The following is a 15921-nucleotide window of genomic DNA, read 5'->3' as shown; positions in this document are numbered from 1 at the left end:
TAGGGATCAAGGGTGGTGGTACCTCACAAAGGAGACTGCTATCTGACCTGCATGAGGGACATCCAGGGACCACTCAAATGAAAGCACTCGTCCGCGGTTATCTGTGGTGGCCTGGACTGGATCAGGACATTCAACAGCATGTAGGCCATTGCTCACCTTGGGAAGCTGTTTGCAACAAGCCTGCTTGTGAAGCTGCACCTCTTCATCCATGGTCCTGGGCTGCTACACCATGGGAACGCATCCATGTGGATTACGCCGAGATTGACAAGCAATATTTCCTTGTTGTCATCGATGTCCATTCAAAGTAGATTGAAGTGTTCCCTACTCAACTGACCACAGCTGAGAAGACCATCAATCTTCTCAGACACCTGTTTGCATCCTTTGGACCAGTCAATGAGCTCGTATCAGACAATGGCCCTCCTTTCACGTCAAACGATTTTGAAATGTTTCTCAAGAACAACGGAGTAAGGCACATCCTTAACATCCGGCATCAAACGGAGCAGCGGAGAGAGACGCGCAAATCTTTAAAAACGCCTGGACTAAACTCAAGGTTCAGTCTGTGCCCACCCATCAAAGGCTTCCCCGGGTTCCTGTTTACTTACCGTAACACACCACACACAGTAACAGAAGGTACACCAGCAGAACTGTTTCTGAAATGCCAACCACGTACCTGCCTGACGTTGTTGAAATCAGACTTGTCAAGCACTGTGGCAAAGCATCAGCTACGCAGAAGAAATCTCATGACAGACACTCAAAGACTGTCAGAGAATTCAAAAGAGGGAGAGAGGGTGATGCTACGTGATTTCAGACACCCCAAGCGCCTGTAGAACTCAGGTGTGATCTTGCAACGCAGAGGACCTTTGATTTACCAAGTCCAATTTGATGATCGCCATTTCAACGTTCATGTGGATCATCTGCTACGGTCCAATGCCCCAGCAGAGACATGCCGATAGAACAATAATGACCCCCCCAGGACTATTCTCCTGACTGTGGACGTACGGGAGAGACAGAGCCTGACCTTCCACCCGAACCTGGCCCACCACCGGAAGCCCAGGAGGAGCAGAGATATCCTATTCAACAGCGAAGGGCACCTCAAAAGCTTGACCTGTGAGTTGAGCTGTTTCAAGAGGTAACAGACAGTAAAACAAACAAACACTTTAATATGTCCTAGATAAAAGGAAAGAAAAAGGACATCACCTGGGTTAGTTATTAGGACCCAAATTCCATCTTCGGGGCAGACCAGTAGTTGAAAAATGGTTTAAGAATCTATTGTTCAGATATTGCATTAGTAGTTCCCTAGCGTATTTACCTTGTTCTCTGGGAGTTAAACACTATGGGGGAGGAGTGTAGTATCTGTGATCTACATCTGTTTAGATGAGTTACTATGCTGTTACTAAGCAGTAATGTATTACGGCAATGTTATGTTACTACACCTAATAGGAAATGCAGATGTGCACTATTGGGCCGGGGGCTGTAGAGTACGAGGGGGTATTTGACTAAACGAAACTAACTGTACTCCCGTCTCCTGTCTGGTCATTTCTCCACAACACAAATATTACAATCATGATCTTCAGTTTAGAATGCAATTTCATTAATCAGCTGTGTTTGCTAGGGATGGAGAAAAAGTGTGACACAAATCAGGCCCCCGATGACTGGAGTTGCCCAACTCTGCCTTACATGTTTGTATGTGTGTATCTAGAGTGCATTCGGAATGTATTCAGACGCCTTTACTTTTTCCACATTTTGTTACGTAACAGCCTTATTCTAAAATGGATAAAATGTTTTTTTTTCCTCATCAATCTACACACAACACCTCATAATGACAAAGCAAAAACATTTATAATTTTCTTTGCAAATGTATTAAAAAAAAGAAATGGAAATATCACATTTACTTAAGTATTCAGACCCTTTACTCAGTACTTTGTTGAGGAACCTTTGGCAGCTATTACAGCCTTGAGTCTTCTTCGGTATGACACTGCAACCTTGGCACACCTGTATATGGGGAGTTTCTCCCATTCTTCTCTGCAGGTCCTCTCAAGCTCTGTCAGGTTGGATGAGGAGCATCGCTGCTCAGCTATTTTCAGGTCTCTCAAGGTTCATCGGGTTCAAGTCCGGGCTCTGGCTGGGCCACTCAAGGACATTCAGAGACTTGTACCGAAGCCACTTCTGCGTTGTCTTGTTTGTGTGCTTAGGGTCGTTGTCCTATTGGAAGGTGAACCTTTGCCCCAGTCTGAGGTCCTGAGCACTCTGGAGCAGGTTTTCATCAAGGATCTGTCTGTACTTTGCTCCGTTCATCTTTCCCTCGATCCTGACTAGTCTCCCAGTCCCTTCCACTGAAAAACATACCCACAGCATGATTCTGCCACCACCATGCTTCACCGTAGGGATGGTGCCAGATTTACTCCAGGCGTGACACTTGGCATTCAGGCCAAAGAGTTCAATCTTGGGTTCATCAGACCAGAAAATCTTGTTTCTCATGGCCTGAGAGTCTTTTAGGTATCTCTTGGCAAACTCCAAGCGGGCTGTCATGTGCTTTTTACTGAGGAGTGGCTTCCAACTGGCCACTCTACTATAAAGGATTGATTGGTGGAGTGCTGCAAAGGACAACCATCTCCACAGAGGAACTCTGGAGCTCTGTCAGTGACCATCAGCTTCTTGGTCACCACCCTGACCAAGGCCCATCTCCTCCTATCGCTCAGTTTGGCCGGGTGGCCAGCTCCAGGAAGGGTCTTGGTGGTTCCAAACTTCTTCCATTTAAGAATGATGGAGGCCACTGTGTTCTTTGGGACCGTCAATGCTGCAGAATTGTTTTTATACCCTTCTCCAGATCTGTGCCTCAACACAATCCTGTCTCGGGGTTCTACGGACAATTCCTTCGACCCAATGGCTTGGTTTTTGCTCTGACATGCACTGTCAACTGTGGGAACGTATATAGACAGGTAAGTGCCTTTCCAAATCATGTCAAATCAATTGAATTCACCACAGGTGGACTCCAATGACATTGTAGAAACATCCCATGGATGATCGATGGAAAAAGGATGCACCTGAGCTAAATTTCGAGTCTCATAGCAAAGGGTCTGAATACTTATGTAAATAAGGTATCTGTTTATTTGTTATTATTTGTAAAAAAATCTAAGAACCTGTTTTCACTTTGTCATTATGAAGTATTGTGTGTAGATTGATGAGGAATTTTGTAAAATGTGTATCCATTTTAGAATAAGGCTGTAACATAAGAAAATGTAGAAAGACTTTCCGAATGCTCTGTAAATGTATCTTTGTCTCTCTGGGTCTATTTTTCTGCCTCCGGCTCTGTCTGGTGCAAGCTCCAGCCACCTTATGATGAACTTCTCCGTCTCTTCATGTGTAGCCTTGGAAGTGAAAGTGTTTCTCCCGACAGCACCTTTGAATAACATTTGAATAGCAAAAGAAGTAGCTACCACAATTAGTAAGATTGACACCACACAAAAATCCTAGGAATCACAATCCAGACCTCAAATGGGAAGCACAACAACACAATAACCACAAAGGTTTACAATTTAAACACTGAGTCAAACAGATCAAGAGATATAAACATGTTCCTGTTGTAGCGCCACCGTGTGGTCAATCTGAATGTGCTTGCATATGTTGAGTCTTGACAGGGTTTGGAACATGTGTACCAAGTTTGGTTACAATACAAATATCTGTGTCTGATTTATATGCATTTATGTGCCAGACCATGACCGCATTATTGTTTATTGGTCAGTTGTTTGACATACTAGTCTGGAAAATATTGCGTTGAAAGTCATTGGTCCATAGATGCCATTTATCAAGTTTAATCCAGATCGGCCCTGTGGTTCTGGAGATGTCATTTAAGTGTTTTGAAAAAATTCTAAATGGCAGAAAATACATCATGGCAGACCTTGTGGGTCCTTGACGCAAATGTGTTCCTTGTGAGAAGACGGAACTATGCACAGAATTTCAAGACTAGGTCAGGTATGGTCAAATGGCGATCCGAGAGCAGCAAAATTTCCATCAGAAAATAACATTTTTCTGTGATCTATTGTCAGGCTATGTCATAATAGTATTCTAATTCCTGATTCCATGGTCAGGCCACTGCCCAGTATTCATGGAAACAGCTCTCAGATGATAAACAGTCACAGTTGCGTGATATTCAAGATCCTTTGGATGTCCCTACCCAATCGAAGTTGACATTTAAAATGGTTAACCTCTTGCGAGTACCCTACCAATGGGGGCGCCACAGCGCATTTTGGAAAAAATTCGTTCCCATTTTCAACGGCCTACTAATCAAACTCAGAAGCTAGGACATGCATATACTTATTTTATATGGATAGAAAACACCCTAAAGTTTCTGAAACTGTTTGAATGGTGTCTGTGAGTATAACAGAACTCGTATGGCAGTCAAAACCCCGAGACCGATTGAACCAGGAAGTGGGATTCTGAATTGTGGACTCGACTTCACAGCCTTCCCTATAATTTACAACGTGAAAAAATTATAATTGAGCACTTTCCAGTGCTTCCACTAGATGTCCCCAGTCTTTACAAAGTGTTTTGAGGCTTCTGCGGTCGAAACTCAGTGAAGGAGACGATGTGGCAATTGGTCACAGTAGTAGGGCCATCAGCATTGTGACGTCGGCGGCCGTGTCTGCCCCCACCTTTGGAAACCTTTTGAAACACAATGAAATCGTCCCACTCGAATCTGATTGGCTCTCTTGTTGAAACAGGCCCTGAAGATTAATGTTATACAACGTTTGACATGTTTGAACGAACCTACAGCAGTCAAAAAAGTCATTTTTCGTTAGGCAGGTCCCGCGCCCGTATCAACATTTGATTACAGCCTTAGGACGCGCTAACAACAGCAAGCTAATGGAACATAAAGGATGGACTTTTTCGACCGAAAATACATTTGTCGTGGACCTGGGATTCCGGGAAGTGCTTTCTGATGAAGACAACTAAAGGTGAGGGATTATTGGCAATATTATACAAGATCAGATGTGATGTGCGATTTTTCAAAGATGGCGACGAGCTAGGCTTTCTAGCTAATTTTCTGGGTATCGCATCCCCTTTTATCTCAAAGTGTGATTACCCTTAAAATCTGTTATGACGGGTGTTTTCAAGAGATATTCATCTATAAATCTTAGATTGACTATATAAAAAAAAAAATTGTTTTCGAATAGTAATTTATAAAATTGTAGCACTGTTTCCCGGGACGCATTTTATGGGAAAATAGTTAGTCAACGTCAGGTGCCGATGTAAAATGCTGTTTTTATATAGAAATATGACCTTTATTGAACAAAAGATTGCATGCTGTGTGTAACATGATGTCCTAGGTGTGTCATCTGATGAAGTTTGTAAAAGGTTAGTGCTGCATTTAGCTGTTTTTTGGTTATATGTGATGCGTGTGCTTGGTCGGAAAATTCATATGATGCTACTTTTACCATGTACTCCTCTAACATAATCTAATATTGTGCTTTTCCTGTAAAACCTATTTGAAATCGGACAACGAGGGTCGATTCAAGAGAGGTGTATCTATAAAACGATATGACACAGCCCTATATTTGAAAAAAAAAAAATATTGAATTTCGTTACGCTAATGTCGCTAGGAGTTTTCGCTGGAAAATGATCCCGCTAACGGGATGATATGCGCAAGAAGTTTTAAGGTTAGGTAAGGGATTTGGTTACTTTAGGGCTCCCGAGTGGTGCAGTGGTCTAGGCACCACATCTCAGTGCAAGAGGCATCACTGCAGTCCCTGGCTCAAATCCAGGCTGCATCACATCCAGCTGTGATTGGGAGTCCCATAGGGTGGTGCACAATTGGTCTGGGTTTGGCCTGGGTAGGCTGTCATTGTAAATAAGAATTTGTTCTTAACTGACTTGCCTAGTTAAATGTAATAGTGCTATGCCCAGGCCTAAACCCTGATTGGTTTACATTCAAAATAGATTTCTCAGATAAAAAAGAGCAAAGTTATACATTTATCAGTGATTGAAGAATCTTAACTAGACAAGGAAGCCTTGAAATGGGGCAATTCATTATTAAGATCACTACTATCCCTGCCCTTATGGAGTGGCAGCACAAGAGCTGAATTCCGTACTTTTGGAATATTTCCTGATAACAATGTTAAATAAAAAATGTAGGTAATTGAGCCAACAATGATGGGCGCAGCACAGTTAAGCAGACCGGGATCCAATTGGTCGGCCCATGTGGATTTCTTGTTGTTTATTGCTAGCAAAGCATCCAGGACTTATTTTTCTATAAATAGCCTGAAATAAAAGCTTTGACTATCATTAATCTGAGTTCATGCCAACCCATGTCAACTCGAGTTCAAATCCTGCCACTTTCAGATAGACAGCCCTATACAGTGAGGGAGTTTTGGTGTTGTGCCTGAACCAAAATTTGATGACTTTAAAAAAAAAAACCTGGGTCCACACCTTCTGGTGTTTCTTCTGGTTCATTATTATTAGGGATTCAGCAGTGAAGCTGGTAAAACATTATTGTGTTTCTTCTGATTCATTATTAGGGGTTCAAACATTGAAGCTGGTGAAAACCCTATTGTATTTGTTGCCGTTCATTAGGGGTTCAAGCAGGGAAGCTCGTGAAAACCTGTTGGATTTCTTGGATTTCAATATTGTGGGGCTTGTGAAGCAAAAGCAGACCGGGATATGTGAATAACACATTTTTAAACCAAAATGTCAGAACATCTCCCTTGTCTTCCAAAAAGGATTATTCAAATGAAAACAGTTCTTGGTAGAACCCTATCCCTCCGCAAAGTCTTTTGGAACCCTTTAGGAAACCTTTGGAACCCATTTTTTTTTAATCAAAGTTAAAGAATAGGACTAAATAAAATCAAACTTTATTTAAGTGCATTTAAAGTTTGATTTGATTTACTCCCATTCTTTAACATAGGTTTTGGGTTGAGATGGAGACGTGAATCCAACATATCAATTATGAATTTGTAGACAAACTTGAATTAAAGCCAGACTAAGTCAGTGGCACAGATGGAACAATCCAAGCAGAAGATACATCTCCTTAAAATGTTCCTATTTGGTTGCGTTGACCATGAAACACAATTACATACAGTAGGCCTAAATAGCCTGAAGTTATGGCCTTCTTACAAACTAATGTAACATTCAACCTTAAAATGAGTAACACATCCACGGCCACATCTTGATTTTACTTACATTTATTTTTATGTAATCATATCAAGCGTGCATATTCAAGAGTGAGTGTGTGTGTGTGTGTGTGTGTGTGTGTATATATAGGGTCTGTGGAGATATTCACAATTGCTGTAATAGGTACATGGTGCAGAATATCGAACAGGATTTATGACTTGCACCATGTATCAGGGTAAGACCCAGATGCAGACCATGTCGATGTAACAATGCTTATTTCAGCAACAGGGGCAAAGGTACAGGATGGCAGGCAGGCTCAGGGGCAGGCAGAGTGGTTAGGTGGGCAGGCTCAGGGTCAGGACAAGCAAGGGTCAAAACCAAGAGGATGAGAAAAGAGACTGGGGAAAAGCAGGAGCTGATACAAAAAACGCTGGTTGACTTGACAAACAAGACGAACGGGCAACAGACAAACAGAGAACACAGGTATAAGTACACAGGGGATAATGAGGAAGATGGGCAACACCTGGAGCGGGGTGGAGACAATCACAAAGACAGGTGAAACAGATCAGGCTGTGACACCATGTACCTTTAATGTACAAAAGCATTCCAGGTCATTTGATTCTGCTATTAGATGAAGCACAATGAAAATACATGAATCTATTGTATAAACAAACTAAATATCTGACATTGTATTCCCATTTGAACTTTTATGTGCTTTTAAGTGGTTGAAAACGCAGTGATACACATTTGGGTGACAACTACACCAAAAATCTGACATTGTTTTTCCATTGGAATTTGGTTGTGCTTTTAGATGGTTGAAACCAGAGTGACAACACATTGGAAATTCAACTAACTTTTGTCTGTCTTTTTTAACCAAATATTACCTAATTATCCACGTTGAAATAACATGGTGTGCCCATTGGGTTGTTTAAGTATGGCATTCATACCCCTTGACTTATTCCACATTTTGTTTTGTTACAGCCTGAATTCAAAATGGATGATTTTCTTTTTCCGCACCCATCTACACAAAATACCCCATAATGACAAAGTGAAAACATGTTTTTAGATTATTATTTTTTTCTTTCTGAAAGTATCTAATTTACATAAGTATTCACACTCCTGTGTCAACACATGTTAGAATCACCTTTCTGGGTAAGTCTTTAAGAACTTTGCACACTTGGATTGTGTAATATTTACACATTGTTTTTAAAATTCTTCAAGCTCTGTCAAGTTGGTTGTTGATCATTGCTAGACAACCATGTTCAAGTCTTGCCATATATTTTCAAGCCGTTTTAAGTCAAAACTGTAACTAGGCCACTCAGGAACATTTAATGTTGCCTTGGTAAGCAACTCCAGCGTATAATTGGCCTTGTTTTATAGGTTATTGTCCTGCTGAAAGGGGAATTTATCTCCCAGTGTCTGTTGGAAAGCAGACTGAACCAGGTTTTCCTCTAGGATTTTTCTTGTGTGTAGTTCTATTCCGTTTATTTTTATCAACAAAAAAACCCCAGAGTTGACAAGCAAACCCATAACATGATGCAGCCACCACCATGCTTGAAAATATGAAGAGTGGTACTCAGTGATGTGTTGTGTTGGATTTGTCCCAAACATAACGCTTTGTATTCCTTGCCACATTTCTTTCAGTTTTACTTTAGTCCCTTATTGCAAACAGGATGCATGTTTTGGAATATTGTTATTCTGTACAGGTTTCCTAATTTTCACTCTCCCATATAGGTTGGTATTGTCGAGTAACTACGATGTTGTTAACATCTTCAGTTTTCTCCGATCACAGCCAATAAACTCTCTAACTGTTTTAAAGTCACCATTGGCCTCATGGTGAAATCCCTAAGCAGTTTCCTTCCTCTCCGGCAACTGAGTGTATTGGGTGTATTGATACATTATCCAAAGTGTAATTAATAACTTAAAGCTTTTTTTTACCCATCAATCAATATATGCCCTTCTTTGCAAAGCATTGGAAAACCTCCCTGGTCTTTGTGTTTGAAATTCACTGCTCAACTGAGGGACCTTACAGATAATTGTATGTGTGGGGTACAGTGTGGGGTACATACAGTCATGGCCAAAAGTTTTGAAAATGACAAATATTAATTTCCACAAAGTTTGCTGCTACAGTGTCTTTAGATATTTCTGTCAGATGTTACTATGGAATACTGAAGTATAATTACAAGCATTTCATAAGTGTCAAAGGCTTTTATTGACAATTACATGAAGTTGATGGAAAGAGTCAATATTTGTAGTGTTGACTCTTCTTTTTCAAGACCTCTGCAATCCGCCCTGGCATGCTGTCAATTCATTTCTGGGCCACATCCTTTGTTCCCCGAGCCACTTATTTATAACTTTTGCCTTATGGCAAGGTGCTCCATTGTTTCGTCACCAAACTGTTCCTGGATGGTTGGGAGAAGTTGCTCTCGGAGGATGTGTTGGTACCATTCTTTATTCATGGCTGTGTTCTTAAGCAAAATTGTGAGTGAGCCCACTCCCTTGGCTGAGAAGCAACCCCACACATGAATGGCCTCAGGATGCTTTACTGTTGGCATGACACAGGACTGATGGTAGCGCTCACCTTGTCTTCTCCGGACAAGCTTTTTTCCGGATGCCCCAAAAAATCGGAAAGGGGATTCATCAGAGAAAATGACTTTAGCCCAGTCCTTAGCAGTCCAATCCCTGTACCTTTTGCAGAATATCAGTCTGTCCCTGATGTTTTTCCTGGATAGAAGAGAGAAGTGGCTTCTTTGCTGCCCTTCTTGACACCAGGCCATCCTCCAAAAGTTTTCGCCTCACTGTGCGTGCAGATGCACTCACACCTGCCTGCTGCCAATCCTGAGCAAGCTTTGTACTGGTGGTGCCCCGTTCCCATAGCTGAATCAACTTTAGGAGACGGTCCTGGCGCTTGCTGGACTTTCTTGGGCGCCCTGAAGCCTTCTTCACAACAATTGACCCGCTCTCCTTGAAGTTCTTCATGATCCGATAAATGGTTGATTGTGAAGCCCTTTTTGTGGAAAGCAATGATGACGGCACATGTTTCCTTGCAGGTAACCATAGTTGGGAAGAACAATGATTCCAAGCACCACCCTCCTTTTGAAACTTCCAGTCTGTTATTCAAACTCAATCAGCATGACAGAGTAATCTCCAGCCTTGTTCTCGTCAACACTTACACCTGTGTTAACGAAATAATCACTGACATGATCCTTTTGTGGCAGGGCTGAAAAGCAGTGGAAATGTTTTTGGGGATTCGGTTCATTTGCATGGCAAAGAGGGACTTTGCAAATAATTGCAATTCATCTGATCACTCTTCATAACATTCTGGAGTATATGCAAATTGCCATCATACAAACTGAGGCAGCAGACTTTGTGAAAATTAATATTTGTGTCATTCTCAACTTTTGGCCACGCCTGTAGATGATATAGTCAGCCAGTGTGTGTGTAGGCCAGTGACAAAAATCACATTTTAATCCATTTTAAATGCAGGTGTAACACAATCAAATTTAGAAAAAGTCAAGGAGTGTATGTTACAAGTGCACAGAGGCTTATTGTGCAGTTAAACTGAATGTCTATACTTTAGATCAACATGTTAACAACTCGTACAAAACGCACTCATCCAATACTCACACCTCTGTTCATGCACAACCTGCCTGATACATTCTTAAAGTAACAGTATCCAATACTCAACTGAGCTACCACTCCCTGCTCTAGTTTGCATTGTCTTTAAGCCGCGAGGGAGGAGCTATGACCCGTTGGGCTCTTCCATTGTTCAGAGGTGCAGCTGGTGCGGCTAGTGGCAGGGGAACTGCAGGCATTTCAGGTTTGACTGGTGAACAGGCCCTGAGCTGAGCCTGCTATAGGCGTGGAGGTGCGTGAGCCCCTTGACCTTGCTCCTGCCCATGCGTTTGTACCTGAACAGCCCTCTGTGTGTTATGAGAAATCGACTCTCATGTGCCAGGGGAACCTGGAGGTATCCCTTCCTCAGGTCTAGTTTGCTGAAAACCCTGCACCCATAAAAATGGGTTGTGTGCCCCTCAGCAGTTGGTAGCGGGTACTTGTCGGAATAATTGCTGTGTTCACGGCCCTGAGAGAAACTCAGCAAAAAAAGAAACGTCCCTGTCTTTCAAAGTTAATTAGTAAAAATCCGAATTGCTTCACAGATTTTCATTGGAAAGGGTTTAAACACTGTTTCCCATGATTGTTCAATGAACCATAAACAATTAATTAACATGCACCTCTGGAACGGTCGTTAAGATACTAACAGCTTACAGACGGTAGGCAATTAAGGTCGCACTTATGAAAACTTAGGACACTAAAGAGGTCTTTCTACTGACTCTAAAAAAGACCAAAAGAAATGCCCAGGGTCCCTGCTCATCTGCGTGAACATGCCTTAGGCATGCTGCAAGGAGGCATGGGGACTGCCGATGTGGCCAGGGCAATACATTTCAGTATTCGTACTGTGAGACGCCTAAGACAGCGCTACAGGGAGACAGGACGGACAGCTGATCGTCCTCGCAGTGGCAGACCATGTGTAACAACACCTGCACAGGATCGGTACATCCGAACGTCACACCTGCGGGACAAGTACAGAATGGCAACAACAACTGCCCGAGCTCGGCCCCTTTAGTGTCCGAAGTTTTCATAACTGTGACCTTAATCGCCTACCGTTTGTAAGCTGTTAGTGTCTTAACGACCGTTCCACAGGTGAATGTTCATTAATTGTTTACGGTTCATTGAACAAGCATGGGAAACAGTGTTTAAACCCTTTTCAATGAAAATCTGTGAAGTTATTCGGATTTTTACTAATTAACTTTGAAAGACAGGGTCCTGAAAAAGGGACGTTTCTTTTTTTGCTGAGTTTAGTATCTTGCTTAATTGTGACAAAATTAATGTTATTGCACTGTATTTTCCACAAAGGTTTGATGCAAGTTTTAAGTTAATTTATATTCGAAGTTAAGGATTTTAATATTCCCAATACGCTATTCCTGATGTGTTATTTTCACTGAGGTCCTACCGTTATTGATAAATATGTAACTGTATTGAATTTGTAACACTTCATATGAAGTATATTGCAATTCCTGCAAATTCTTGCCTAAAAGATACGATTGTGCTATTCTTGATAGTATGTAATAATAGTATGTAATATGTAGAGCACTTTTAGTTATTGGCTGTACCATTATTCCTTTTTTGTTATCAAATAAATCACACTCTAAGGAGTGAATATCAAAGAGTGGGCCAACAATAAAAATGTAAACAATGAAGCACATGCATACCATGCCATTTTCACGAGAATTATTTATATAATGTAGTTCTCAAGGAACAATTAATCTATGAGAGTAACAAATGTTTTAAACATGATTTCAAGTTCATATTTTTTTTTTACCAAGTCTTTAATTACAACAAATCGATAGGTGGTGGGTTTTCCTGGTGAGATGAAATGTAAACTCATTATTTGACTCTCTAATTTGAAGCAGTTTTATTTTGTGCTGTGATTTAGTGTTTTGTAAAACTGATAGTCCATGGAATAGGTCTAAAGGAAATATGATTTTCAGTGGTTTAGATGGTGCAATGACTATACATTGCATGTTTTGTCATATAAACAGAAATGTCCGAATTTTAGCAACCAGGCAATGACGGAGTGATTTCTACATACTGTGCTTAGTATAGGAGAAAGAGTCCACTGCACTTCTATTTGCTAGTAGGCTTGTTGTGGACCACAACTGAATCAGAATTTATTGTGAGCATGTTTGCCTGTTTGTTTATTTTCCATACACTGAATTTAAGTAAAATAGGTTAATAATAAACAATTGCTATCCAAAATGGATGCAGTTTGACAAATGTAGTGATATACCTGTTTTTAACACCACCCGCCACTGTGACAAAAGCTCGACAGCTGGGAGTTCCTGTGGTATCACTTTTGACCAGGGCTGAGCTTGCATTTTTTTTTGCTGAAAGGCCTCTTTTATTAGAATTGAGGGATGTGTGAGTGTTCCATGACACGGTGAAAGAACTGAAAAACAGGAACTGTGGACAGAAAAATGTATGGGGCATTGACTTGTTTAACCAACAATGCAGATTTAAAAAATAGAGTTAAGAAAATATTTACTCAATAAACAAAAGTTTAAAAAAATGTTTCAATCAAAGTAACACAATAAAATAACAATAATAAGGCTATATACAGGGGGTATCGGTACAAAGTCAATGTGCGGGGGTACAGGTTAGTCGAGGTAATTTGTCCATGTAGCTAGGGGTAGAGTAACTATGCATAGATAATAAACAGGGAATAGAAGCAGTGTAAAAACAAAGGGGGGAGGGGGGTCAATGCAAATAGTGGCCATTTGATTAATTGTTCAGCAGTGTTATGGCTTGGGGTTAGAAGCCGTTAAGGAGCCTTTTGGACCTAGACTTGGCCCTCCGGTACTGCTTGCCATGCGGTAGCAGAGAAAACAGTCTATGACTTGGGTGATTGGAGTCTTTGACAATTTTTTGGGACTTCCTCTGACACTGCCTAGTATATAGGTCCTGGATGGCAGGAAGCTTGGCCCCAGTGATGTACTGGGCTGTACGCACTACCCACTGTAGTGCATGTTATGTGTGTGTGTTGGAGTGTCAGTGAGCATGAGTGCGTAGAGTCCTGTGATTGTGCATTGAGACAGTGCAAAAATAATAATAATGTTCAGGAGCCTGTTGGTGTCAGACTTGATAGACTGGTACCGCTTGCCGTGAGGAATCGGAGAGAACAGTCTTTGGCTTGGGTGGGAGTCTAGTAATTTTCCGGGCTTTCCTTTCACACTGCCTGCTATAAAGGTTCTGGAGTGATGTACTGGGCTGTCCGCACCACCCTCTGTAGCGGCATGCAATCAAGGGAGGTGCTGTTGCCATACCAAGCAGTTAAGATGCTTTCAATGGTGCAGCTGTAGAAATACCTGATATTGTACTGTAAATTCCAAGGCAGCAGCTACTCTTCCTGGGGTCCAAAAATTTAACAAAATAAAAAATACATAACAGATATAAAAATACATACATAAGCACTACATTCACATTACAATTTAGCCATTCAGCAGTATTATATTTAAACTCACAATATTTCAACTCACTTGCCTGTCTTGCAATGTTAGAGGACAATCAAAGTTGCAATTGTGCTTGCTGCAAGTGCTCTCCAGTCTCCAACATCGTCCAACGTAACAATGGTGGGTAAAAAGCTACTTTTTTAGCAGCATATCTCTCGGAAAAGTTAGGGCTCAATTCCCATAAGGAGACCTGGAGATTTGTCCACCTTATTAGCATGAATGAAGTAATAAAGTAATCCAATACCTTTTTGGAGTAAACATCTGTCCTGGTAAGTTGCTAACCTAATAAGTTTGTATTTTACCTACATAAAATAGGTGACACTAGCTAAATAATCCAATCATGTCACCTGTTCTTTGTCTTTTGTTGGCTGATGTTGTACTGTTTGTTTCTATTGAATCAATATTACTTTCAAGAAATACTGTGTTGTCAGTTCAACAACTCACTTGATCAAATGGTGCTGTGTCACAGTGAAAGGCCTAAGGGATGGATTCTACTGAAGAACGGTGTTAGCACATGACAAAAATTGTGGCTTAAAACACACACCAGCTCTCTAAACATCTAACAGGGTCAATGGGCGCTTGGCATAACATTTGCCCTTGCTTCACAGTGTTCTGACAAAAACAAAACTTCAGAAATGGAGTGGCAGCCTGAGTAGCCGGGCAGGGTTAATGGGTAGTGTGGGGGTGAGGGGTTGCTTGTTTTAGTTTTCTACATACACAGCACTTTAAGCGGATGTGAGCATCTATGACCTTTTCATTAATTTGCCCTCCTGACCTCCACCCACCTGACTCTTGTTTTTCAGTGGAGCCCGAGTTCAAGTATGTGGGGAACATGCACGGAAACGAGGTGCTCGGTCGGGAGCTGCTGATCCAGCTCTCCCAGTTCCTGTGTGAGGAATACCGGGCCGGAAACCAGAGGATCACACGCCTCATCCATGACACGCGCATCCACATCCTGCCTACCATGAACCCAGATGGTTATGAAGTGGCTGCCAAGCAGGTACTGACTGTGATGTTCATCACAGTTGTATTGATGTTGTGAACACACTAGTCTCTCATGACTATCAGGATTAACCCAGAACAAAAATCTTGCCTAATTTGGTCAGATGCTCGATTAAGTTCTAGGGCGAGATGTGTTAGAGGTCTCCACCCTCTCAAACAAAAAAATCACAGCCAAATTTACCACAGGCATTACGATTGGGTCATGTGCAGCTGCACTTGATTGATGATTACAATTTATGTTGTGATGCAGTCATGACCACAAGTCTCACAAAACTCTGTTTTAGATGAGACTGACTTTTTGACCCAAATGATCACATTTACTCTTTGTAGTCAATTTTGACAGTAAAATAAATGTTTCTGACTCATATTTATGCCACATATTTTATTTTACCTTTCTTTAACTAGGCAAGTCAGTTAAGAACAAATTCTTATTTTCAATGACGGCCTAAGAACAGTGGGTTAACTGCCTTGTTCAGGGGCAGAACGACAGATTTGTACCTTGTCAGCTAGGGGATTCAAACTTGCAACCTTTCGGTTACTAGCCCAATGCTCTAACCTCTAGGCTACCCTGCCGCCCCACGTTGCTGTTTTCTAAATGAGAAGTTGGTTTTTAGGGGCAGTTGTTCTTTAAAAATGACTGGCAAAAGAGACATTTTCGCATGCTTGCCAACTGGCTACGGCAATGCTTGATATTTCAAGCGTGGCTAAGTTTGATATTTAAAGCGTCTGCTGTGGTTGAAAA

At 41.4% G+C, this 15921-nt stretch overlaps 1 protein-coding gene across 2 annotated transcripts in view; it reads left to right on the top strand.

Annotated features, from left to right (window-relative positions):
* cpn1 (carboxypeptidase N, polypeptide 1) overlaps positions 1 to 15921 on the top strand; it is a 181940-nt gene that overhangs the window by 14590 nt on the left and 151429 nt on the right. For both annotated transcript variants that reach the window (XM_029714200.1, XM_029714199.1), the window contains exon 2: positions 14981 to 15177. In XM_029714200.1, the coding sequence (XP_029570060.1) occupies positions 14981 to 15177 (197 nt within the window). The remainder of the gene's footprint in view (positions 1 to 14980; positions 15178 to 15921) is intronic.

The sequence above is a fragment of the Salmo trutta genome, chromosome 2, assembly GCF_901001165.1.
Source record: "Salmo trutta chromosome 2, fSalTru1.1, whole genome shotgun sequence".
Lineage (NCBI taxonomy): Eukaryota > Metazoa > Chordata > Actinopteri > Salmoniformes > Salmonidae > Salmo > Salmo trutta.
Note: the sequence above shows the minus strand (reverse complement) of the source record. Positions and strands in the feature narration are given on the sequence as shown.